This window comes from Hemitrygon akajei, chromosome 10 (genome assembly GCF_048418815.1).
Source record: "Hemitrygon akajei chromosome 10, sHemAka1.3, whole genome shotgun sequence".
Taxonomy (NCBI): Eukaryota; Metazoa; Chordata; class Chondrichthyes; order Myliobatiformes; family Dasyatidae; genus Hemitrygon; species Hemitrygon akajei.
In genome coordinates this window covers 174,236,581-174,263,255 of record NC_133133.1, presented here as the reverse complement: position 1 = coordinate 174,263,255, position 26,675 = coordinate 174,236,581, and the positions used below count along the sequence as shown (strand labels likewise).

At 45.4% G+C, this 26,675-nt stretch overlaps 1 protein-coding gene across 5 annotated transcripts in view; it reads left to right on the top strand.

The window, feature by feature from the left end:
- Positions 1–25,400, top strand: part of LOC140734986 (serine/threonine-protein kinase 38-like) — a 76,287-nt gene extending 50,887 nt beyond the window's left edge. For 4 of the 5 annotated variants that reach the window (XM_073059773.1, XM_073059772.1, XM_073059770.1 and 1 more), the window contains exons 7-14: positions 2,037–2,191; positions 3,780–3,882; positions 4,525–4,586; positions 6,826–6,943; positions 7,785–7,908; positions 14,471–14,566; positions 19,699–19,790; positions 23,343–25,400. In XM_073059773.1, coding sequence (XP_072915874.1) covers positions 2,037–2,191; positions 3,780–3,882; positions 4,525–4,586; positions 6,826–6,943; positions 7,785–7,908; positions 14,471–14,566; positions 19,699–19,790; positions 23,343–23,470 — 878 coding nt within the window. In that variant the 3' untranslated portion in view covers positions 23,471–25,400. The remainder of the gene's footprint in view (positions 1–2,036; positions 2,192–3,779; positions 3,883–4,524; positions 4,587–6,825; positions 6,944–7,784; positions 7,909–14,470; positions 14,567–19,698; positions 19,791–23,342) is intronic. The other variant, XM_073059775.1, reaches the window with a different exon arrangement.
- The last annotated feature ends 1,275 nt before the right edge of the window (positions 25,401–26,675 follow it).

Below are 26,675 nucleotides of genomic sequence, written 5' to 3'. Positions count from 1 at the left end.
TGCTGGGGTACTGGTGAGGCCCGACCTGCAGAATCCTCGGTTGTATGGGTGGACAGGATGACAGTCAGTGTCAGGAACACCTTGGAGCAGGAGGTCACCCTCAGGCGGGAAATGCCAATGGCGCACCTCTTCCTGGTGATGGTAGTATCTAGTGTCCCTGTGAGACAAGCCGGGGAGAAACTCTCTCCAAAAAGAGGAAAGATGACTGCCGAGTCATTCAACTTTGGGGACTCTCTGGTACCTGTGGGTTGGAAGAGGAGGTTGTTAGAGAAAATGTTGAAGCTGGAAGATGTCTTTTCCACTGACGAGTTTGATGTGGGTTGTTCCAAGAGCTCTCGCCACACCATCCGGGTGATGGAGGACACCCCGTTCAGAGAAAGGTCGCTGCGACTGGCACCTGCCAGAGGTGGAGGACGTTCGGCAGCATCTGCGGAAGTTGAAGGAAGCTGGGATCATCACCGAGTCCAGAAGCCCTTACGAGTCCCCAGTAGTGGTGGCCAGGAAGAGGAATGGGAAGGTATGGATGTGGGTGGACTATAGGACCCTGGATAGGCGTACAGTCCCCAACCAGTATACAGTCCCGAGAATCGAGGTCACGCTGGCCTGCCTGAATGGTGCGATGTGGTTCAGCGTGCTGGACTTGAGGAGTGGGTATTACCAGACACCCATGAGTGAGGCTGATAAAGAGAAGACTTATTTGAAGTATGTGTCTGATATGAGAAGGGAGTTGAAAAAGGCTTATAAATTAGCTAAGGTCTTGGCTGCCAAGCAGAAGCTAGAAAATAAGAGGAGTTATGATCAAAAAGTTAGGTTCTCCCAAATCATGCCTGGAAATCGAGTCCTCATGAAGAATTTGGAGCCACCTGGGAAGCATAAGTTGGCTGACCACTGGGTGAAACCAGAGGATAGGAATGGACCTGTCAAGATTCTCCATCGTAACCACCTTCTACCTCTGGGACAAGAGGAGCGTGTTGACCCAAAACCTGACCTGGACCCTACACCTAGTAAGAGGCCTCTGTGGCAATGTGGAGAGACTGAAAGATCAGCAGCAGGAAAGATTATACTGGCCCCCGCCCCTGAATGGGATACGGATTCGGAGGATGAGGAAATGGGGGTGTGTATATGCTGCCTTTTGCTAACTCCCCACTAAATGAGGAAGAGATTCCCAACCCTTCTCATGCTGAGGCAGGTGGAAATGGGGGGGGACAATCTGTGGACAGGCAGGTTTGCAGCTGGACCAGAAAGGAGCGCTGGGCTCTAAGGTAACTGGAAATGAAGCTGAGCTCAGCCAAGTGACAGAGGAACCTGGTTGCCGGAAGGCACAAGTAATAGACGGGGAGGCCCTGGAGGGGGACATGTAGACCAGAAGTATCCCAAGGAGTGTCTGAAACTGAAGACGTAGATGATGGGATACGGAGGTCTCAAAGAGTCAGGAGACCCCCAGATAGGCCGGCCAGTGTAACACCGGGGGAACAGAGGGTTGTGACTATCCCCCAGTGAGATATATCACCACCATTTACAAATGGATTGGAGGTTCTGACATCGCAAAATTCCTTTGAAAACAATGTTATTAATGAAGAGATGGCAAATTATTTCAAAGTCAGGAGGACATGACTATTTGTGGTGGGGGGAGAGTGTAATGTCCTGGTTCACATCTCTACTGTTATGCTGTAGGTATTTCATTTTGGCAGCTCTGTAAGAGCAGTCCGTTCTGTTTTCAAATTGTTTGTGTTACTGTTGAAGATAAGAGATATGGAGAAATGTGTCCCATCCAATTAGGATGGTCGGATTAAGAGGAGGTTCCTCTGGTTGGGCTTGGGGCTTTTGTCCCCCTCTTTCTCCCCACTCTCTCTTCAGACTCTCTCTCCTTGCCCTCTGTCACTCTGTCTCTCCCCCCTCTCTCTCCCCTCTCGGCCTTTGTACTGGGGTATCCTGATCCATCAGCTGATGTGACTACCCACTGCACACTGTGTTTGGTGGGTGTTGGGTAAGAGATGTCGACTGACTGAGTGACTGAACTCTCCTCCTTTTCCCAGGTGACATGATGACGTTGTTGATGAAGAAGGACACGCTGTCTGAAGAGGAGACTCAGTTTTACATCGCGGAGACGGTGCTGGCCATCGACTCCATCCACCAACTGGGCTTCATCCACAGGGACATTAAACCCGACAACCTCCTTTTAGACAGCAGGGTGAGACCCTCCTTCCTGCCTCAAACTTCAGGTGTGCCCGTCCCTAACTGTGTGGAAAGCTTTTCCGAGTATCCGTCTCTTCAAGTTCAAGTTCAGTTTATTGTCATACAACCGTACACATATATACCACCAAACAAACCAACGTTCCTCTGGACCAAGATGCACAACGCAGTACATATAACTCACACACAACACATAAAGTAATATTACCACAAATAAATTAACAAGTGATAAGGTGCATTTACGTCACAATTTAAAAAGTAAATAGTCTAGTGATAGTAGCCTCACAGCCTGGGGCAAGGGGCTGTTTCCCATCCTGACAGTTCTTGTCCTGATGCTACGGTACCTCCTGCCTGATGGTAGAGGGTGAAAGAGATTGTGGGACAGGTGGAAGGGATCACTGACAATGCTAAAGGCCCTCTGTACGCAGTACCCCTGGTAAATATCTCTAATGGATGGAAGAGAGATCTCAGTGATCCTCTCTGCAGTCCTCGCACCTCTTTGTAGGGACTTGTGGTCAGACGTGTTGCATTTCCCGTACCTCTTTCCCATGGCTGCTTTTGTCGGTGATGTGAAACAGATTGTGGCTCTTGGTGTGATCAGGCTAGTTACTGAGAAAAACATTTCTACAAAAGCCACCAAGGCCACTGGTAAGAAGTGACTATCAGCACTGGCCACCAGATTGGGCAAACCCTGAGGCTGTCAGTTGCTTACAGAGGGCACCATGGTGGAGTGGGGTGACGCTATTTCATCACGGTGTCGGAGTTCACAGTTTAATCCCAGTGTCCTCTCTGAACACGTTTGTTTGTTCCTTCTAGTGTGCATGGGGTTTTCTCCAGGTGATCCCACTGTCCAAAGACGTACCGGTTAGTAGATTGTAAATTGTCCTGTGATTAGGCTAGAGTTGCTAGGCAGGGCAGCTCAAAGGGCCAGAAAAGCCTGTTCTGTGTTAAAGGCATGGACGTCATTGCCAATTCTCCTCCAGCAGTCCAGCAAAGACACAAACCATTTGGTCCATCTGCTCCCTGCAAGTGTCCACATTCCAGTCCAACATCCTCAGCGCCTCACTGTGAATTGAACCCCTGCCCTCCACTCCGGCTCAGACAGTCTCCTGCGGTACTCCACAGATAGTGGGGCATCAGACGGGCGCTGTCCAACCCTGAACCATCTGTGTCCATCTTTCTCACACTCCCTGGCTTGTCCTTCACTCCCGCTGCCTCCCCTGTGGGAGCACACAGACTGCTGGCCAGTGAGAGACTGCCCCAGCTGAATATCTTGGGGTCAGTGTGTGACACTGTGTTTATGTAGACAGCATGGTCACCTCACTCATTCATTCTCTCCCACTATGTTCTGTCTGTGTCGTTCTTTCTCTCTCTCTCCCCCTCTTTCTCCCTCCCTCCCTCTCTGTCTCCCTTTCTGTCTCTCCCCCCTCCCCACCTTTTGACATTGTGTAGTTTGTACCAGGGTATTCGGAGCCGTTTGCTGATGTGACTTCCCACTGCCACAACGGTTTCAGTGAGGGTCGGGGAAGGAGTGAGGAGTTTCTGTACTGCTTTTGAAGACTGGTTTGTGTCTCTCTCTGTCACAGGGACACGTGAAGCTCTCTGACTTTGGGCTCTGTACGGGGTTGAAGAAAGCTCACCGCACCGAGTTCTACCGTAACCTCACCCGAAACCCACCCAGTAACTTCAGTAAGTTCATCCCCTAGGGCTACTGTGCTTACACTGCCCACAACCGGGTATTGGTGGTTCACCCACCCACAACTTGGTATCAGTGATGACCTCACCCCACAACGGGGTATCGGTGATGACCTCACCCACAACCGGGTGTTGGTGATTACCTCACCCCACAACTGGGTATCAGTGATGACCTCACCCACAACCGGGTGTTGGTGATTACCTCGCCCCACAACGGGGTATCAGTGATGACCTCACCCCACAACGGGGTATCGGTGATTACCTCACCCCACAACTGGGTATCGGTGATGACCTCACCCACAACCGGGTGTCGGTGATGACCTCACCCCACAACGGGGTATCTGTGATTACCTCGCCCCACAATGGGGTATCTGTGATGACCTCGCCCCACAACGGGGTATCAGTGATGACCTCACCCACAACCGGGTGTTGGTGATTACCTCACCCCACAACGGGGTATCGGAGATGACCTCACCCACAACCGGGTATCGGTGATGACCTCACCCACAACCGGGTATTGGTGATGACCTCACCCACAACCGGGTGTTGGTGATTACCCCATCCCATAAATGGGTAACCTCCTCTGCATAGCTCATCAATAACTAGTTCACACCTCAATCACTCCTCTGCCTGCAGCTTTCCAGGACATGAACTCGAAACGAAAGGCAGAGACTTGGAAGAAGAACAGACGACAGCTGGTGAGATTTCCTCTTCTCATTCAGGGCCTTTCCACGGACAGGCAACTGTGGACTCCCTGCCTTAGCATCACCCGTCCCTCACTGGACAGTAACCTTCCCTCCTGTAAGCCTGTGTGTGCAAGTCCCTATCAAGAAAAGTTCTACAGATGTACCGTGGAGAGCGCTCTAACTGTTTGCATCACCGTCTGGTACAGAGGGGCCATTGCACAGGATTAGAAAAAGTTGCAGAAAGTTGTAAACTCTGTCAGTTCCATCACTAGCTTCTCAGCTTTGAGGACATCTTCAAGAGGCAATGGCTCAAGAAGGCAACATCCATCACGAAGGACCCTCACCATCTGGGACATGCCCTCAACTCATTACTACTAGGAGGTACAGGAACAGCTTACTCCTCTTTGCCATCAGATGTCTGAATGGTCCATGAATCCATGAACAATACCTCACTAATTTGCACTACTTAGAACATAACATAGAAGCACAGTTAAGCCATTCAGCCCATCGAGTCTGCTCCACCATTCTAATCTTGATGGATTTATTATCCCTCTCAACCCCATTCTCCTGCCTTCTCCCCATAACCTTTGACACTCTTACTAATCGAGAATCTCTGCTTTAAATATCCCCAAAGACTTGGCCTCCATAGACGTCTGTGACAATGAATTCCACAGATTCACCACATTTTTTTAAACATTTCTTATTGTAACTTGTAGTAATGTTTTATATCTTGCACGGTAAAGCTGCCACAAAACAACAAATTTCAGAACCGGTTATTGTTTTGTGGTAGCAGTACAGCGCAATACATAAAATAACAGTGAATTACCAGAAGTATATTAAAAAAATTAAATAAGCAGAGGGAAAAGAGAGCAGGCGTAGTGAGGTGGTGGTCATGGGTTCATGGACAGCTCAGAGATCTCAAGGTGAAGAGGAAGAATCTGTTCCTGAAACACTGAGTTCCAGTGTGTCTTCGGGCTCCTGTACCTCCTCCCCAATGGTAGCAATGAGAAGAGGGCATGTCCTGGGTGACAGGGGTCCTTAGTTATCGAACTGCTCTTTCTGGGATCTTGCTGTGCACATTCGGGGAAGATGTCAGCCGGTGTCAACATCTCCAAGAATTCAGTCTCGGGAAGTGTTTGTCTCTGCATTGCAAAAAACATACAGCAGTACAGTACAGTAAGGCCCTTTGGCCCACAATCAACCTACTCCACGATCAATCGAACCCTTCCCTCCTTCATAGCCTCCAATTTCTGTCATCCATGTGCCTATCTAATAGTCTCTTAAATGTCGCTAATGCCTCTACCATCACCCCTGGCAGGGCATTCCATGCACCCACCACTCACTGTGTAAGGAACTTGCATCTGACAACCCCTCTATACTTTCCTCTAATCATCTTGAAATTGCGCTCTCTTGTATTAGCTATTTCCGCCCTGGGAAAAAGTCTCTGGCTGTCCACTTGGTCAAAGCCTCTTATCATCTTGTCACCTCTCTCATTCTCCTTTGCTCCAAAGGGAAAAGCCTTAGCTCGCTCAACCTGTCCTTTTGAGACATACTCTCTAATCCACACAGCATCCTGGCAATTCTCCTCTGCACCCTGTCTGAAGCTATAATGAGGCGACTAGAACTGAACGCAAAATTCCAAGTGTGGTCTAATCGGAGTTTTATAGAGCTGCAACATTACCTTACACTCCTGAACATGATCCCCCAACTACTGAAGGCCAACACACCATACACACTATCAGTTACTGCCCATTACTCATGCTGCTGTTTAGGGCAGTGATGAAGGTCCTCCATCTCTGTCTGTCCTTGGCCATCTTCTCTATTGTGCCCCAGGTGTGGTTCAGGGTCCTCGTTTCTGCCTCTACGTACGGCACCAAGTTGTCAGTCATGCAAACCCCAGAAAGAGACACAGGAATACATTTGCACGCAGATATAAAAGGATTCTTCATTTTCTTTCATTTTTGACCAGTCAGGGTTGTTAGCCCTGAGCTGAACCCCAAACCTGGGGGACTAGTGACCCTACAAAGAGTAAAAGCACAAACCCCTGATCCCAGCCGATTTTGGGTCATTGAGGCACACAAGCCTCCAAACATGATGAGGTTGTGGTCCTCCTGGAGGAACTACCCTATCAGTTTGCGTGGTACCTTTGAGGGATTTCTGGATGTGGACATTAATTTCCCTGGGGAATGTTGTGCTTTGGACCTGGGAAGCAATTTCCGTCCAATGACTGACTTTTGCCTCCATATTCTAGGCTTATTCTACAGTCGGCACCCCTGATTATATTGCCCCAGAGGTGTTCATGCAGAATGGATATAACAAGCTCTGTGATTGGTGGTCGCTGGGCGTCATCATGTATGAAACTCTGATAGGTACGTTCACAGCCAATCTGCTTCAGTGGTCACCGATAGCCAATGGAAATTACTGACCGGTTATAAGATTGAACGATTAGTTTTATTTATCACATGTACATCAGTGGAATGCATTGTTTGTGTCAACGGTCCGAGGATTGTCCTGGGGGCAGCCTGCAAGTGTCACCGAGCTTCTGGCACCAACATACTCAGCCATCCATCTTTGGAATGTGGGAGGGAACTGGAACACCTGGGGAAACCCACATGGTCTCAGGCAAAAGTTCCCTACCTGAAAAATCCTAAACCCTTGCTTTAGCAGTACTTTCCATTTTCCTACTGGGTATAAAATCTCCTTACAGACAAACTCATAGAGTACTACAGCATAGAAACAGGCCCTTTGGCCCACTTAGTCTGTGCTGAACTATTAATCCACCCACTCCCATCAATCTGCACCTGGGCCATACCTCTCCCATCCGATCCAAAGCTCTTTTAAATGTTGAAATGGAACCCACATCCACCACTTCTGCCGGCAGCTCGTTCCACCCTCTGAGTGAAGAACAGTTCGGGGAATAAAGTCCTAACCTATTCAGCCTTTCCCCATAACCCAGGCCCTCAAGTCCCAGCAACTTCTTCACATACGAACTCCTTATGGACAGTGGTGAGAACTGAACCCTGATTGCTGGCGCTGTAACGCGTTACACTGACTGCTACGCTGCTGTGATACGCCATAGTGTTGCTGAATTGTAGTGGTTAGTGTGGATGGCATGTTTTGATCCCATACAGGTCTGTGATTCTAGATTCTGTTTCAAATGTAATCCAAAGTGCTTAGTTTGTGAAGGAGCTGTTCTTTCTAATTTTCCAGGCTATCCCCCCTTCTGCTCGGAGACCCCTCAGGAAACTTACCGGAAAGTGATGAACTGGAAGGAAACTTTGACATTCCCTCCAGAGTTTCCAGTCTCTGAGAGATCAAGGGATCTGATTCTCAGGTACATGCATTCTCATCCGCCATTCAGCCAACTGCACACCCATTACTTAGTGGTGGGAATGGTAACTGGGGCAGGTGGGGAGGAGAGACATCTCCAGAGCAGCTCAAGTGAAATGGACTTGAACTTGAAATGGAAATGCCGCACACCACATAGAGGAAGTGATGTAATCTGGAAGAGGAACAGAGAACTTGGAAATAATGATTTATTTCATTTAGAGATACAGCCCAGTAACAGGCCCTTATGACCCAATGAGTCTGTACCACCCAATTACACCCATGTGACCAACTAACCTATTAACCCATAAGCCTTTGGACTGTGGGAGGAAACCCACGCAGTCACATGGAAAACGTACAAACTCCTTACAGACAGTAGCGGGAATTGAACCTGGCTCACTGGCACTGAAATAGAGCTAGTTGAACTGCAACACCACCTTGCTACCCCTTGCTGAACTGGTGTTGAGGTGTTGAGCCAACAGGCCAACTCATCCCAAAAGTTGTTGACATTGTTGACCACATTTGTACATCGATTTCTTAACTCCCCCTTTGCTTCCCTCTCTTTCCACTCCCCATTCTGGCTCTCCTCTCACTCCTTTTCTTCTCACCTACCTACCACCTCCCTCTAGTTCCTCTCCTTCTTTCCTTTCTCCCATGATCCACTCTTCTCATTGAATTCCTCCTTCTTCAGCCCTTTATCACTTCCACCTATCACCCCCCAACTTCTCAATTCATCATCTCTCCCCCATCCACATTCCCACTCACCTGGCTTCACCTATGACCTTATAGGTCATATGACCTATGACCTCTGAAGCAACAAACCAGGCACGCCCGGGATCCTCTTCAGTTTGCGTATAAGGAGAAGGTGGGAGTGGAGGATGCTATCACGTATTTGCTGCACAAATCCCTCTCTCACCTAGATGGGGTCAGTGGTGCTGTGAGGATTACATTCCTGGACTTCTCTAGTGCCTTTAACACCATCCAGCCCAAGATCTTAAGGCACAAACTAACGGAGATGGGAGTAGACTCTCACATGGTGGATTGGATAGTGGACTACTTGACAGAGAGACCTCAGTATGTGCGGTTGGGAGACTGTAGGTCTGACACGGTGGTCAGCAGCACAGGAGCGCCGCAGGGGACCGTGCTCTCTCCGGTCCTGTTCACCCTGTACACATCAGACTTCCAATATAACTTGGAGTCCTGCCATGTGCAGAAGTTTGCTGATGACACGGCCATAGTGGGGTGTGTCAGGAATGGACAGGAGGAGGAGTATAGGAAACTGATACAGGACTTTGTGATATGGTGCAACTCAAACTACCTGCATCTCAATATCACCAAGACCAAGGAGATGGTGGTGGACTTTAGGAGATCTAGGCCTCATATGGAGCCAGTGATCATTAATGGAGAATGTGTGGAGCAGGTTAAGACCTACAAGTATCTGGGAGTACAGTTAGACAAGAAGCTAGACTGGACTGCCAACACAGATGCCTTGTGCAGGAAGGCACAGAGTCGACTGTACTTCCTAAGAAGGTTGGCGTCATTCAATGTCTGTAGTGAGATGCTGAAGATGTTCTATAGGTCAGTTGTGGAGAGCGCCCTCTTCTTTGTGGTGGCGTGTTGGGGAGGCAGCATTAAGAAGAGGGACGCCTCACGTCTTAGTAAGCTGGTAAGGAAGGCGGGCTCTGTCGTGGGCAAAGTACTGGAGAGTTTAACATCGGTAGCAGAGCGAAGGGCGCTGAGTAGGCTACGGTCAATTATGGAAAACCCTGAACATCCTCTACATAGCACCATCCAGAGACAGAGAAGCAGTTTCAGCGACAGGTTGCTATCGATGCAATGCTCCTCAGACAGGATGAAGAGATCAATACTCCCCAATGCCATTCGGCTTTACAATTCAACCGCCAGGAGTAAGATATGTTAAAGTGCCGGGGTTAGGACTCAATGTATTTAAGTAAAGGACTCAATGTATTTAAGTAAACTACTTAAGAACTTTTTAAAAGCTATTATTAATGCTTTTTGAGAGAGTGATTTAGATGCATATCATATTTTTACTGAGTTAAGTATTGGTTGTAATTAGTTTTGCTACAATAAGTGTATGGGACATTGGAAAAAAATGTTGAATTTCCCCATGGGGATGAATAAAGTATCTATCTATCTATCTATCTATCTATCTAGCTTGTCGCAAACACGAGGAAATCTGCAGATGCTGGAAATTCAAGCAACACACACAAAGTGCTGGTGGAACGCAGCAGGCCAGGCAGCATCTATAGGAAGAAGTATAGTTGACGTTTTGGGAAGTATAGTCCTGACGAAGTGTCTCGGGCTGAAACGTTGACTATACTTCTTCCTTCCCAGTCCCGAAGAGAGGTCTCAGGCCAAAACATCGACTGTTTATTCCTCTCCATGGATGCTGCCTGACCTGCTGAGTTCCTCCAGCATTTTGTGTGTGTTGCTCTGGATTTCCAGCATCTGCAGAGCCTTTTGTGGTTAACATTGTTGTCAGAATCAGAATTGGGTTTAATACCACTGGCATTTGTCATGAAATTTGTTGTGTTGTGGCAGCGGTGCACAATGATGAAAAAGCTATAAATTACACTAAGAAATACATCCTAAAAATTAATTAAATTAAATAAGTAGCACAAAAAGAGAGTTTAAATACCAAAAAATATAGTGAGGTAGTGTACATGGGTTCATTGTCAATTGAGAAATCTGACGGCGGTGGGGAAGATGCTATTCCTAGAATATGTTTTCAAGCTCCTAGCTGCACGCGAAGTGTCACCACGTATTGGCGCTGTACTGCAAAGTAGAGGAGCTGCGAAGGTTAATAGTCTCACTCCTGCCCTGAACTGAAACAGCTGTATTATTGTGTTGTGCTCCAAAACTCCCAGAGGGAGTCCTGCACTGTCAGGGGAATCTCCGTGCAGACGCTGTTCCTACACAGTTCTTCAAACTGAAATATTAGCTTTCGCAGAGGGAGAGGAGAGTAAAAACTGAGATTATTGGTGTCGTCCTCCCCACCTGCCCCCCCCCCCCCCCCACCCCGCTCTCCATTTGTGACATTTATACCAGGACCATTGTAGAGGAAGGACCTGGACCATTGTGGAGGATCTTTACTACCCATCCCACAATCTCTCTGACCCACAACTGTCAGGAAGGAGGTACAGGAGCATCGGGAATAGGACTGACAGACTGGGTAACAGCTTCTTCCCTCAGGCTGTGAGACTAATGAATACCCTGCCATCACCAAGGTCTTGTCACTCAGACAGCGAACTGTTTACTGTTTACCTGTGCTGTGCAGTACATGCATTTTGAATTATATTTTATTAGCTAATTTATGGTAATATTTTGTTTTATGTGCTGTGTGTGATGTATGTTTTGTGGGTCTGGAAGAACGTTGTTTCGTCTGGCTGTATAAATGTACAGTCAGATGATCATGAACTTGATCTTAGATTAGGTTAAGAGGTTGAAAGGTCTGTACCATGCAGTACAGTTCTCTGTTCCTTCCCCATATACGCCGCTTGTCTGCCGAGTCTTTATTTCAGCTTTCCAACATTTCTTATATTTTGACGTGTTTGGAATGAGGTCATGTGGCAAAATCACACCAGTAGGTGGTAATGGTCAGCTAGGCGGGGTAGGCAGACTACCAATTGCAAATGTCCACTCACCTTCCTCCCTCATAGCTTGCACCCTTTGGTTCTAAGCCTTGGTTGAAATGGAATACTGTGTTGGGAAATATATGGTCATGCTCTTTGGTAGAAGAAACAAAGGGGTAGATTATTTTATAAAAGGAGAGAAAACACAAAAAAAAAGGAGCGCAAAGGGACTTGGGAGTCCTTGCGTAGGATTCCCTTAATTTTCAAGTTGAGTCGGTGGTGAGGACGGCAAATGCAATGTTAGCATTCTTTTCAAGAGGACTAGAATATAAAAGCAAGGATGTGTTGTTGAGATTTTATAAAGCACTGGTGAGGCCTTATTTGGAGTACACTGAGCAGTTTTGGGCCCCATATCTTAGAAAGGATGTGCTGAAACTGGAGAGGGTTCAGAGGAGGTTCTGAATCAGAATCAGGTTTATTATTACCGGCATGTGTCATGAAATTTGTTAACTTAGCAGCAGCAGTTCAATACAATATATAATCTAGCATAAATAAAATAAAAATAAGAATAATAAATAAATAAATAAATCAATAATGTATATTGAGTAGATTTTTAAAAAATGCAGAAACAGAAATACTGAATATTTTAAAAAAGTGAGGTAGTGTCCAAAGATTCAATGTCCATTTAGGAATCGGATGGTAGAGGGGAAGAAGCTGTTCCTGAATTGCTATATGTGTGCCTTCTGTACCTCCTCCCTGATGGTAACAGTGAGAAAGGGGCATGTCCTGGGTGCTGGAGGTCCTTAATAATGGACACTGCCTTTCTGAGACACCACTCCTTGAAGATGTCCTATGTACTTTGTAGGCTAGTATCCAAGATGGAGCCGACTAAATTTACATCCCTCTGCAGCATCTTTCAGTCCTGTTCAGTAGCTTCCCCCCCCCCCCCCCCCCCCCCCATACCAGACAGTGATGCAGCCTGTCAGAATGCTCTCCATGGTACAACTATAGAAGTTTTTGAGTGTATTTGTTGACATGCCAAATCTCTTTAAACTCCTAATAAAGTATAGCCAGTATCTTGCCTTCTTTATATCTACATCGATATGTTGGGATCAGGTTAGATCCTCAGAGATCTTGACACCCAGGAACTTGAAGCTGCTCACTCTCTCCACTTCTGATCCCTCTATGAGGATTGGTATGTGTTCCTTCATCTTACCCTTCCTGAAGTCCACAATCAGCTCTTTTGTCATACTGTTGTTGAGTGCCAGGTTGTTGCTGCGGCACCACTCCACTAGTTGGCATATCTCACTCCTGTACGCCCTCTCGTCACCACCTGAGATTCTACCAACAATTGTTGTATTGTCAGCAAATTTGTAGGTGGTATTTGAGCTATGCCTAGCTACACGGTCATGTGTTTACAGAGAAAAGAGCAGTGGGCTAAGCACATACCCCTGAGGTGTGCCAGTGTTTATCATCAGCGAGGAGGAGATGTTATCACCAATCTGCACAGACTGTGGTCTTCCAGTTAGGAAGTTGAGGATGCAGTTGTAGAGGGAGGTACAGAGGCCCAGGTTCTGCAACTTCTCAATCAGGATTGTGAGAATGACGGTGTTAAATGCTGAGCTATAGTTAATGACGTAGGTGTTTGTGTTGTCCAAGTGGTCTAAAGCCGTGTGAAGAGCCATTGAGATTGCATCTGCCATTGACCTATTGTGGCGATAGGCAAATTGAAATCACAAATAATTATTGCAGGATTGAATGGCTTGTCACATGAAGAGTGTTTGATAGCTCGGGACCTGTATTCACTAGAATTCAGAAGAATGAGGGGTGACCTCATTGAAACCCATAAAATGGTGAAAGGGCTTGATAGTGGATGTGGAGAGGATGTTTCCTATGGTGGGAGAGTCTAAGACCAGAGAACACAGGCTCAGAATAGAGGGGCATCCTTTTAGAAAGGAAATGGAGGAGAAATTTCTTTAGCTGGAGAGTGGTGAATCTGTAGAATTGATTGCCTCAGGCAGCTGTGGAGGTCAAGCCTTTCTGTATATTTAAGGCAGAGGTTTCATAGACTCTTGATTCGCCAGGGTGTGAAGGGATACTGGGAAAAGGCAGGAGATTGGGGCTGAGAGGAAAAATGGATCAGCCATGATGAAAGGGCGGAGCAGACTCGATGGGCTGAATGGTCTAATTCTGCTCCTTATAGTCTTTTGGAAACCATGGTGATCTTTATCTCATAAACTCAAGAGAATCTGCAGATGCTGGAAGTCCCAGAGCAACACACACAAAATGCTGGAGGAACTCAGAAGGTCAGGCAGCATCTGTGGAGGGAAATAAACAGTTGACATTTCAGGCCAAGACCCTTCTTCAGGACTGGAAAGAAGGGGGAAGAAGCCAGAATAAGAAGGTGGGGGAAGGGGAAGGAGAACAAGCTGTCAGGGGATAGTGAGACCAGATGTAGTGGAAGGTGGGTGGGTGGGGAAGGGGGGCATGAAGTAAGAAGCTGGGAAGTGATATGTGGAAAGAAATTTGATAGCAGAGGATAGTGGACTATCAGAGAAAGGGAATGAGGAGGAGCACCGGAAGGAGGTGATAGGCAGCTGAGCAGAAGAGAAAGGATGAGAGAAAAATGAGACTGAGGAATGGAAGAAGAGAGAAGGTGGAGTGGGATAGAAATTACCAGAGTTTGAGAAATCAATCTTCATCCTATCGGGTTGGAGGCTATCCAAATAAAATATGAGGTATTGCTCCTCCAGTCTAAGAGTGACCTCATCATGGCCCTAGAGGAGGCCTTGGATTGACATGTTGGAATGGGAAGTTGAGGAAATTGGGAAATCCCATCTTTCATGGTGGATGGAGTGGAGGTACTCAAAGCCTGACCCAATCTAATTCAGGATTCACTGATGAAGAGGGAGTTTCACCGGGAGCATTGCTACAAGAACTGAGCCCAACAGATCTTGTCTCATTTTCTGTTTGCAGGTTCTGCTGTGGAGCTGGGGACAGAATTGGTGCTGGTGGCGTGGACGAAATTAAAAACCACCTATTCTTCGAAGGGATAGACTGGGAACACATCAGGTAAACTCAACAGCAGGAGAATCTGGTGAGGAAGACAGAAACAAAGTGTGCTTAAAGATAAAGATGAAAGATGAGCTATATTTGCCACATGTGCATCGAAACATACAGTGAAAGGTGTCGTTTGTGTCAATGACCAACACAGTCTGAGGATGTGCTGGAGGTAGTTCACAAATGTTGCCGTGCTTCCAAACTTGCTAACCTTAACAAGGGAGCTAGGGCCTTACTCTAGAAGGAGAGAGAAGGAGGATGAGAGGAGACATGATAGAGGTGTACAAGATATTAAGAGGAATAGTCAGAGTGGACAGCCAGCGCCTCTTCCCCAGGGCACCACTGCTCAATACAAGAGAACATGGCTTTAAGGTAAGGGGAGGAAAGTTCAAGGGGGATATTAGAGGAAGGTTTTTTACTCAGAGAGTAGTTGGTGCGTGGAATGCACTGCCTGAGTCAGTGGTGGAGGCAGATACACTAGTGAAATTTAAAAGACTACTAGACAGGTATATGGAGGAATTTAAGGTGGAGGGTTTAAGGGTTGGCACAACATTGTGGGCTGAATGGCCTGCACTGTGCTGTATTGTTCTTTGTTCTTTAATGTGTACGCCTTTGGAATTTGGGAGGAAACTGGAGCACCTGGCGGAAACCCATGCAGTCACAGGGTGAATGTACAAACTCCTTACAGACAGCACTTGGAACTGAACTCAAATCTTACAGCTAATGCTGTAAAGAATTACACTAACGCTATGCTCTTGAGCGTAGTTGATAATGTTGGGCCTGGAACTGTAGCTCAGTATCCTGGACCAGAAGACATTAAGAAAATAAGACATAGGAGCAGAATTAGGCCATTCAGCCCATTGAGTCTGCTCTGCCTTCCCATTATGGCTAATTTATCATTCCTATTAACACCATTCTCCTGCCTTCTCCATGAAACCTCTGACACCCTTACTGATCAAGAGCCTATTAGCCTCTGCTTTAAATATACTCAATAACTTGGCCTCCACAGATTCACCACCCTCTGGCTAAAGAAATTCCTCCTCATCTCTGTTTTAAAGGGAAATCCTTCTATTCTGATGCTGTGCCCTCTGGTCCTAGACTCACCCACTATAGGAAACATCATCTCCACATCCACTCTATCTGGACCTTTCAATATTCGATAGGTTACAATTAGATCCCCTGTCATTCTTCTAAGTTCTAGTGAGTTCAGGCCCAGAGCCATCAAGCACTCCTCATATGTTAATCTTTTCATCCTGGAATCATTCTCGTGAACCAGAAGATACAGGAGCAGATAATGACCTTTTGCTGATGTACTAGAGGGTGTAGAACATTTTCCTTATTCACAAACTTTCAAAATCTCACCCTGGACCCGAAGGGTTAAACAACAAGCAGCGATTCCACCAAGTAGTATTACATTCAAAGCTAAACTCAGGTTTATTGTCATTTACACAATATGGTACAGTATAGTAATGCAGTGGATTCCTGTAAATGGGGACATCAGGACCAGTACATTTTGGCTGAGTTAAGGGGCTGTCCCAATAAGCTGAAGTTTAGAGGTATAACAAAGACAAAGACTGTCTAACTGAGTAACAAATTATGTATTTAAATGAAGTGCAGAAATTAGAACACTACCAATACTGCTACAGTTGTATAAAACTGTGTATTAGTTCCTAATAGCTATTGATGGAGAGATCAGATAAAGGATTGTCTTCAAACAATGTTATCAATGATTGCACTCTCCAAATCTTCATTTTCATTGTAACATTCAAGATGATTGTCAATACCTTCAAATTCTTTGTAGTACCTAACTTGTTGAAGCATTTTCACGCCTGGCCGTTTCTGGCATCTCCAAGCCTGAATGCTTGAAATTGCAGTGAGCAAAATAGTTCTGAATTGTCTTACTTCACATTTCTTGCTAACTATCAGTGAGAAAAATCACTGCTTTCTGAACACAAACACGTGCAAATGACGCTATTTAAAAACTATTTGCTTTAAGCATGGTGTAGTGCCTAATGGCCACACAAGCAAATATGACTGACGCTAGTTAGAACCTGTTCAGCAAAAGTATTCTATCCTAATTAAGCAGCATAGTGTCCCAAATAAGTGAGGGGAATCCTGGGAAGCTGACAGTGATGCAGGTGGTTGCTTCCCTGGTGTCATGGATTATTGATTACCTGACTGGCAGACCATGGTACGTGCGTTTGCAACACTGTGTGTCAGACAGAGCGGTCAGCAGCACTGGGGCTCCACAGGGGACTATCCTGTCTCCCTTTCTCTTCACCATCTACACCTCAGACTTCAGCTACAACACAGAGTCTTGCCATCTTCAGAAGTTTTCTGATGACTTTGCCATAGTTGGATGCATCAGTAAGGGAGATGAGGCTGAGTACAGGGCTACAGTGGGAAACTTTGTCACATGGTGTGAGCAGAATCATCTGCAGCTTAATGTGAAAAAGACTAAGGAGCTGGTGGTGAACCTGAGGAGGGTTAAGGCACTGGTGACCCCTGTTTCCATCCAAGGGGTCAGTGTGGACATGGTGGAGGATTACAAATACCTGGGGATACAAATGGACAATAAACTGGACTGGTCAAAGAACACTGAGGCTGTCTACAAGAAGGGTCAGAGCCAACTCTATTTTCTGAGGAGATTGAGGTCCTTTAACATCTGCCGGACGATGCTGAGGATGTTCTATGAGGCTGTGGTGGCCAGTGCTATCATGTTTGCTGTTGTGTGCTGGGGCAGCAAGCTGAGGGTAGCAGACACCAACAGAATCAACAAACTTATTTGTAAGGCCAGTGATGTTGTGGGGGTGGAACTGGACTCTCTGACGGTGGTGTCTGAAAAGAGGATGCTGTCCAAGTTACATGCCATTTTGGACAATGATTCCCATCCACTCCATAATGTACTGGTTAGGCACAGGAGTACATTCAGCCAGAGATTCATTCCACCGAGATGCAACACTGAGCGTCATAGGAAGTCACTCCTGCCTGTGGCCATCAAACTTTACAACTCCTCCCTCGGAGTGTCAGACACCCTGAGCCAATAGGCTGGTCCTGTACTTATTTCCACTTGGCATGATTAACTTATTATTATTTAATTATTTATGGTTTTATATTGCTATATTTCTTCACTATTCTTGGTTGGTGCGGCTGTAACGAAACCCAATTTCCCTCTGGATCAATAAAGTATGTCTGTCTGTTCTCAATTTGTTTTTGTTCTTAAGAGTTGTCCCAAATAAGCTGCTGCCCCAAGTAACTGATGGCCCAATTAACTGGAATCCACTGTACTTGAAAGACACTTGGAAAGATATGTCAACAGGAAAGATTTGGAGAGATGTGGGCAAATTGTAGGAAAATAGGACCAGCTCAGGTAGACAACTTGGTCAGTTGTTAGATTTTCAGAAGGCCTTTGACAAGTTGCTGCCCGTGAGGCTGCTTAACAAGGTTAATAACCCATGGTATTACAGGAAAGATACCAACATGGATAGAAGTTTGGCTGACTGGCAGGAGGCAAAGTGTGGGATTAAAGGGGGCCTTTTGGTGGTGGAGTCTAAGACCAGAGGACACAGCCTCAGCATAGAGAACATCATTTTAGAACAGAGGTGAGGAGTAATTTCTTTAGCCAGATGGTGGTGAATCTGTGGAATTTGTTATCACATACAGCTGTGGAGGCCAAGACATTGGGTGTGTTAGTAAAAGGTTGATAGATTCTTGATTAGTCAGAGCATGAAGGGACAAGGGGAGAAGGCAGGAGATTGAAGCTGAGAGGAAAATTGGATTAACCATGATGAAATGGCAGAGCAGACATGATGGGCCAAATGGCCTAATTCTGCTCCTGTACATTATGGTCTTATGGCCTGTTCTGGTTGGGTGCCAGCAACTAGTGGTGATTCGCGAGAATTAGTATTGGGACCGCTTGTATTTATGTTATATGGCAATGATCTGGATGACTGAATTGATGGCTTTGTGGCCAGGTCTGTGGAGAATACCAAGCTAAATGGAGGGGTAGCTGGTCTGAGGAAGAATGGAGTCTGCTAAAATACTATGACACTCGAGGAGAATGGGTGAAGGAGCAAAAGATGGCATATAATGTAGGGAAGTGTATGGTCAGGCACTTTGGTAGAAGGAATAAAAGCATAGTCTGTTTTCCAAATGGAGAACAAATTCAGGTGCAAAGAGACTTTGGTGTCCCCGTCTAGGATTCCTTAAGGATTAACTTGCAGTCTGAGTCAGTGGTAAGGAAGGCAAATGTAATGTTGGCATTTGTTTCAAGAGGACTTGAATACAAAAGCAAGGATGTAATGCTGAGGCTTTATCAACCATTTGTCAGGCCACACTTGGAGCAGTTTTTACCTCATTGTAACCACAGACATATAAATTGTTTTGGTGGCAATGTCTTTGGATGTTTCTTGATACTACCGTCGGTCAAAAGGTGCAGGAGCTTCAGGACACACACCATCAGGTTCAGGAACAGTTGTAACCCCTCAACCACTGGCTCTTAAACCAGTGTGGATAAGTTCACTCACCACATCACTGAACTGTTCCTATAGACTCACTTTCAAGGACTTGACACTCAGTATTATTTACTTACTTTGTTTTATTATTTGCACAATTTATTTCCTTTTGCACATTGGCTGTTTTTCATAAATTTCATTGTATTTCTTTATTTTCCTGTAAATTTCTGCAAGAAAATTCAAGATTGTTTAATGTCATTTCCAATACACAGGTGCAAAGGAAATGAAATATTTATTACTCCGGATCCAATGCAGCACAAGCACGATAAGATAAAGGACACAGTCATAAAAAATACCATAAATATAAATACATACAGTAGATAGCCTCTATACATAGATTGGTTATATGTCCATAAAATGACACTGGGCATGGGAGAGTCTGACATGGGAGGCGACTGACAGGAAATGATAAAGTAGTGGTGGTTGGGGGTGTGGAGGAGTGGGTTAGTGGGTGGAGGTGTTGATCAGGGGAAAGTAACTGTTTTTGAGTCTGGTGGTCTTGGTGTGTTTGCTACATAGCCCATGTAAATGAATCTCAGGGTTGAATATGGTGACATACATGTACTTTGATAATAAATTTATTTTGAACTTTGAATGGAACATTGATGTCCGTGTATTTCTGTTTGGCAGAGAGCGCCCAGCGGCAATTCCCATCGAGATAAGAAGCATAGACGACACTTCCAATTTTGATGATTTTCCTGACTCTGGTATCTTGCAGCCAGGTATGGCAGATTGGTCAGATTTGTCCCTGATACACCTATCTGCTGTTTGAATTGGAGAAGATGACAATAGAATCTTGTAATCAAACCAGATAATCATATACAGCCTGTTATAAACAGCGTAACATACTAAGCCATTCAGCCCATTGAGTCTGCTCTGCATTTTCGTCCTGGCTGATTTATTAACCCTCTGAACCCCATTCTCCTGCCTTCTCCCTGTAACCTTTGACACCCTGACTGATCAAGAAGTTATTAACCTCCACTTTATACCCAATTACTTGGCCTCCACAGCAGTCTGTGGCAAAGAATTCCACAAGTTCATCACTCTTTGGTGAAAGAAATTCCTCATCTCTGTTCTGTGGCTGTTCCCTCTGGTCCTACACCCACTCACTTTAAGGAACATCTTCTCCACATCCACTTTACCTAGGCCTTTCAATATACGGTAGTTTTCAGTGATATCCCCCCTCATTCTTCTACGTTAACTCTTCTGTTCCTGGAATCATTCTCATGAATTTTCTCTGGACTCGCTCCAATGTTAGGACAACTTCTCTTAGATAAGGGGCCAGAACTGCTCACAATACTCTAAAGAATGCTAATATTGCATTTGTCTTTCTTACCACTGACTCAACCTGCAAATTAACTTTCACGGAATCCTGCACAAGAACTCTCAAGTCCTTTTGCACCTCTGATTTTTGAATTTTCTTACACCTTTGAAAATAGTCTTATATCTTTATTCCTTCTACCAAAGTACATGACCATATATTTCCCTAAACTATATTCCATCTGCCACTTCTTTGCCCATTCTCCAAATATGTCCAAGTCTTTCTGCAGACTCCCTGCATCCTTAAGACTGCATGTCCCTCCAACTATCTTTGTATCATCTGCAACTTGGCCATAATGCCATCACCCAAATCATTGACGTATAATGTGAAAAGTAGTAGTCTCAATACTGACCCCTGCAGAACACAACTTGTTACTGGCAGTCAACCAGAAAAGACTCCCTTTTTCCCCATTCTTTGCCTCCTGCCAATCAGATGATCTAATATCCATTCCTGTAATACTGTAGGATCTTGCCTTGTTAAACAGCTTCATGTGCGGCATCTTTTCAAAGGCCTTCTGAAGATCCAAATAATCGACTTCCACTGACTCTTCCTTGTCCATCCTACATTAATTCCTCAAAGAATCCCAAAAGATTTGTCAGGCAAGATTTCCCCCATGCTAACTTCAGCCTACTTTATCATGTGCCTCCAAGTACCCTGAATCCTCATCCTTAATAATGGAGCCCAATGTCTTCCCAACCATTGAAGTCATGCTAGCTGACTTACAATTTCCTTCCTTCTGTCTGCCTCCCTTCTTGAAGAGTGGAGTGATATTTTCGATTTTCCAGTCCTCTGGAACCATCCTAGAATTTAGTGATTTCAGAACCCTGGGGTGTAGTCCATCTGGTCCAAGTGATTTATCTACCTTATGACCTTTCAGTTTCCCAGGCACCTTCTCCCTAATAGCAACAACACTTATTTCTGCTCCCTGACACTGGCATACTGCTAGTGTCTTCACAGTGAAGACTGATGCAAAATACTTATTAAGTTCACCTGTCAATTCTTTGTCCCCCTTTGCTACCCCTCCTACATCATTTTACAGTGGTCTGACAGTCAATATCACCTCTCTTTTACTCTTTATATATCTGAAAAAAAGCTTTGGTATTCTCTTCGACATTTTTGGCTCCCTTACCTATATTTTCATCTACTTACTGTCCTTTTCATACAGTGTGTATTCTTGAATCCCAACTATGATCTTCTTTCAGCCATGACTCAGTGATGCCCATGTCATACCTGCCAATCTCTAGATGTGCTGCAAGATCATTTACCTTATTCCATATACAGTGTGCATTCAAATATAACCACTTCAGCCCTGTATCATCACCCTTTTTGATTTTGTCCCGTTACAATTTAACTCATCTCACTGTCTGAAATTTTGCCCTATCATCTGTCTGTCCTTCTTCACAGTCTCACTACACACTGCATACACTTGTATACTAACTGCCCCATTGTCATCCCTATCATTCCGGTTCCCATAGCTCTTCCAAATTCAGTTTTAGCAAACCAGCATGCAAAGATATTGGTCCACCTTAGGTTCAAGTGTAACCTGTACTTCTTGGTTAGTCAGATTTTTGATTAGGGCATCAAAGGGTATGGGAGAAGACAGGAGAATGGAAAATAAATCAGCTGTGATGATGAGCGGACTCGATCGACTGTATGGCCTAATGTCTTATGGTGTTATTGCACAGGGGAAGAGAAAGATAAAATAGATTGGTCAGTTATCATCTTATTTTCATATACGGCATGTTTGGAAATGAGACTCCATGGGAAATGTGTTTAATTTTACCCATTTCTGATTGGGGACAGTGTTCGCAATGAGTCTGCACTTTGATGAGCTGCTTTAGTGCCTCTGATGTGATTTGCTGGTCAGGGGTTTGCAGGATGATGTGATTCTCTGTACACAAGATCCCTGCAGGACCTGTTGTACAGACAGTCCCAAGGCAACATGAAATTACCTGCCCCCCAGAGGCTGGTGTCCATTTGCATGTCTCATTAGTTCCATGGTCGACCTTCCAGTTAGAAAAACCTGCCCGGAGAAGGAGCAAAGGTGGGCTATGGCACCTTAAACCATTCACTCTGGACAGACAGAGCTTGTCAGCTCAGCTAGGAAAAAGAAAACCGATCTCAAACCTCCGCTGCCTTGCAGCCATACCCACTCACGGGGAAGGATTCGTAGTAAACCCCGAGGGAAAAAATTGGAGCTGTAGTCCCTAAGGCGGTCCTACACTGAGTTCAATGCTGACTGGCAACTCCTGTGACACCACTCATGCTAAACTGAACTGGTTTCAGTCATTCGTTTGGATTCAGCAGCTGCATGGACCCCATATCTCAGAAAGGATGTGTCGTCATTGGAGAGAGTCCAGAGGAGGTTCACGAGGATGATTCTGAGAATGCAGGGGTTAACATACGAAGAGTGTTTGGCAGCTTCGGGCCTGTACTCACTGGAATTTAGAAGAATGTGGTGGGTGGTGGGGGGGGGGGGGTGGAGATTGCATTGAAACCCACTGAATGTTGAAAGGACCAGATAGGGTGGATGTGGAGAGGATGTTTCCTGTGATGGGGGTATCCAGAACTGGAGGGCACTGCCTAGGAATTGAGGGCTGACCTTTTAGAACAGAGGTAAGGAGGAATTTTTTTAGCCAGAGTAGTGAATCTGTGGAATGCTCTGCCACAGACTGTGGTGGAGGCCAAGTCCGTGGGTGTACTTAAGGCAGAAGTTGATCGTTTCCTGATTGGTCAGGGAAACAAAGGATATGGCGAGAAGGCAGGTGTAGGAGGTTGAGTGGGATCTGGGATCAGCCATGATGGAATGGCGGAGCAGACTCGATGGGCTAATTCTGCTCCTACATATTACTGTCTTCGTGTCCATATTCTTTCATTTTCCTCACATTCATGTGCCTATTTGTCACAAACAAAACCAGTCTTTAATCTTTAATCTTATTATTTTTTCTTCCAGTGCCAAATGAGTCTGAATCTGACTATAAATCTAAGGACTGGGTCTTCATCAACTATACCTACAAACGATTTGAGGGCCTGACAGCCCGGGGAACCATCCCATCCTACATGAAGTCAGAGAAGCTATGAAGGTGCGGTGATGTTCCAGGGATCTACAGCAACCTGACACTTGCCCTCCTGAAGAGATCCCTCTTCACATCCAGAACATCCAAATCGATGAAAATCCCTCTGGATTAGGAGTTTCTGTGCCACCAGAATGTATTTACTAGTGATGGCCCAGTCTACGCCATAATGTTCCTGGATTCTCTCCCTTTGCACTGAGAACAGCAGTTTTGGCTGTTTGCTTTCTGCCTGGTGCTTCAGCACTGGTGAAATGGTCGCATCGTCGCCATTCTGTGTAGCTGAGTGAGATGGCATTACCTACAGATCATCGCCTCTGAGCTGAGAGGTGGGCAGGATGGTAGCAAAGTGGCTAGTGGAACACTTTACAGTTCTAACGATCAGGGCTCAACCCTCACCCTACCTGTGCATTCTCCCTGTGACCACATGGACTTTCCTCCCACGCTCCAAAACAATGCACGGAATAGTAAGGGTTAATAAGCTGTGGGTATGGTATGTTAGCACAGGAAGTGTAGCAACACTCGCAGGCTGCTCCCAGCACGTTCCTTACGCTGTGTTGGTCATTGATGCAAATGACGCATTTACGTCAATGTTTTCATGTACCGTTCATGTCACAAATAATCTTTCATCTTTAAGGGGCAGGTGTCATTGGCCCATCCCAGGGCATTCGAAGCTGGCTGGGGGAACCGGGTGGTTGTTAGGGTTACATGCTCACCGACGAGTCAGAATCACGTGAACTTGAGTACCACTCGAAGGCAACGCAGGCTGACGCTCCGGTGCAGTACAGAGGGAATGCCGCACAGACAGGGATTTCAAAGTTCAAAGTAAAATTTATTATCAAAGTACTTGTATGTGACCATATGCAACCCTGAGATTCACTCTCTTGCAGGCATTCACAGTAAATACAAGGAAACGCAGTAGCGCCAATGAAAAGCCACACACAAGACCGACAAACAACCGATGTGCAAATGCAAAAAAAATCCGAAACAATTATTTGTTTTGAAATTGAGTGTACCAGGTGTGAGACTGAACCAAGGTCCTTTCTACAGTCTCAGCAGATATGAAAGGTTCTATGGAATCACTCAAGGACAGGCCAGACCGTTCTCCTTTGTATACTGGGCTGAAGCAAGGTCATGTTTACGTAGAAGGTCAGGTCTGTAACAAACTGCAGCTCATGGCATCCTGCGGTGCACAGAATGGCGTCTACACGTTCTTGTTTCTGCTAAAGACTTGCAGTATCTACATAGAGGTGGACCTTTGGATCATTCTAAATTGGTGCTCGCGAAGTAGGTCTCATCCCCAGCGTGCTTGTTAAGGATTCAGGTTGGTTCTTCTGTGATCACATCCAGGGGTTCAAGCACCAGTACAGTTCAGAGTAAATTTATTATCAAAGTACACCACATACAACCCCGAGGTTCATTTTCTTGTAGGAATTCACAGTAAATACTAAGAAACACAATAGAAACAATGAAAGACCACACACACATGATGGACCAACAACCGATATGCAGAAGCAAAAGGCAAGATTCCTCACTGCCAATTCTGTTCACTACCAGAGCTGACTTCACCTTCAGTGAAATACTCGCTGCAGTGATCATAAGAGGGCTGGGCAGAAATTTCTGGCTTTCCTACTCTTAGTCCCCAGGGCCTTTGGATTTCAATAGTTCTCTTTACTGTGTAGGAGAGCGGACCGTATCAGTATGTAGGGATTACAAGGTGCTGCTGACTGTCTGTGCTCTGGTCTCAGTTAGCTAAATGCCACACTGCAGTTTGGCATTGCCACACGGAGATATCATGTGGTATTGTGTATTTAAAAAGATACCAAAGATCCTTCTTGATCTTACGTTCTGTTTCTATGGGTAACTTTATCTTATGTGCCTTTAGAATATTATGTATTGAAATGTAAATTTTTTTTAAACAAGTGCAGTAAAGCAGTTTTCTAACTTTTTTTGGTGGTTTAATTCATTTGGCTAATTTTCATATTCACGTCCCTTTCGGAGTTTTACGACGACATGCACCTCCCAGAACGGAACATTCACCGTCTGCTTCCCTCCACAGTTGCTGCTGATGAGTTCCTCCAGCTGCTGACAAGTCTAACTCGGAAGATTTCAGTGATCTGTATAGCTACAACCTTTTATTTAATAAGAACCATAGAAAAATACAGCATAGAAACAGGCCCTTCAGCCGACGTAGTCTGACCTGTTGTTCTGCTTAGTCCAATTGACCTGCAGCTGGACCTGAGCCCTCCACACCCCTCCCATCCATATACCTACCCAAACTTAACTTAAATCAAACCCACATCCACCACTTACACTGGCAGCTCATTCCATACTCTTATCACCCTCCGAGGGTGGAATTTCCCCCTCAGATTCCCCTTAAATATTTCACCTTTCACCTTTAACCCACGGGTGAACCTCCAGTTCACAGGTTCCCAACCTGAGGTCCACAACCCCTTGCTTAATGCTGTTGGCCTATGGCATAAAAAAGGTTGGGGTCCACTGCACTAGTTCAAAGTAAATTTATTATCGAAGTACATGTATGTCGCCATATACAACTCTTGTTGAGATTCATTTTCTTGTGGGCATTCACATTTAATACAAGCACTATATTAAAACCAGTGAAAGCCCACTCTGACCAGGGTAGACAACCAGTCTACAGAACAACCAGAACAATGAACTATGGAAATACGAGAAAAAATAGATAAATAAGTAATAAATATTGAGAACATGAGATGAAGAGTTCTTGAAATTAAGTCCACAGGTTGTGGGAACAGTTCAGAGTTGGGGCAGGTGAATTTGAGTAAAGTTATTGCCCCTTGTTCAAAAGCCTAATGGTTGAGAGGTAATAACTGCTTCTGAACCTGGTGGTGTGAGTCCTGAGGGTGCTGTACCTTCTTCCTGATGGCAGCAGTGAGAAGAGAGCATGTCCTGGGTGGTGGGGGTCCCTGATGATGGATGCTGCTTTCCTGTGATAGTGTTTCATGTAGATGTGCTCAGTGGTTGAGTTGGCTTTACCCGTGATGGACTGGACCGTAGCCACTACGTAGGATTGTAGGGTATTAGTGTTTCCATACCAAGTCATGATATACTCTCCACCACACATATATAGAAGTTTATCAAAGTTTTAGATGTCATGCTGAATCTTTGCAAACTAAGGAAGTAAACGTTCTACCATGCTTTCTTTGTAATTGCACTTACCTGCTGGGCCTAGGACA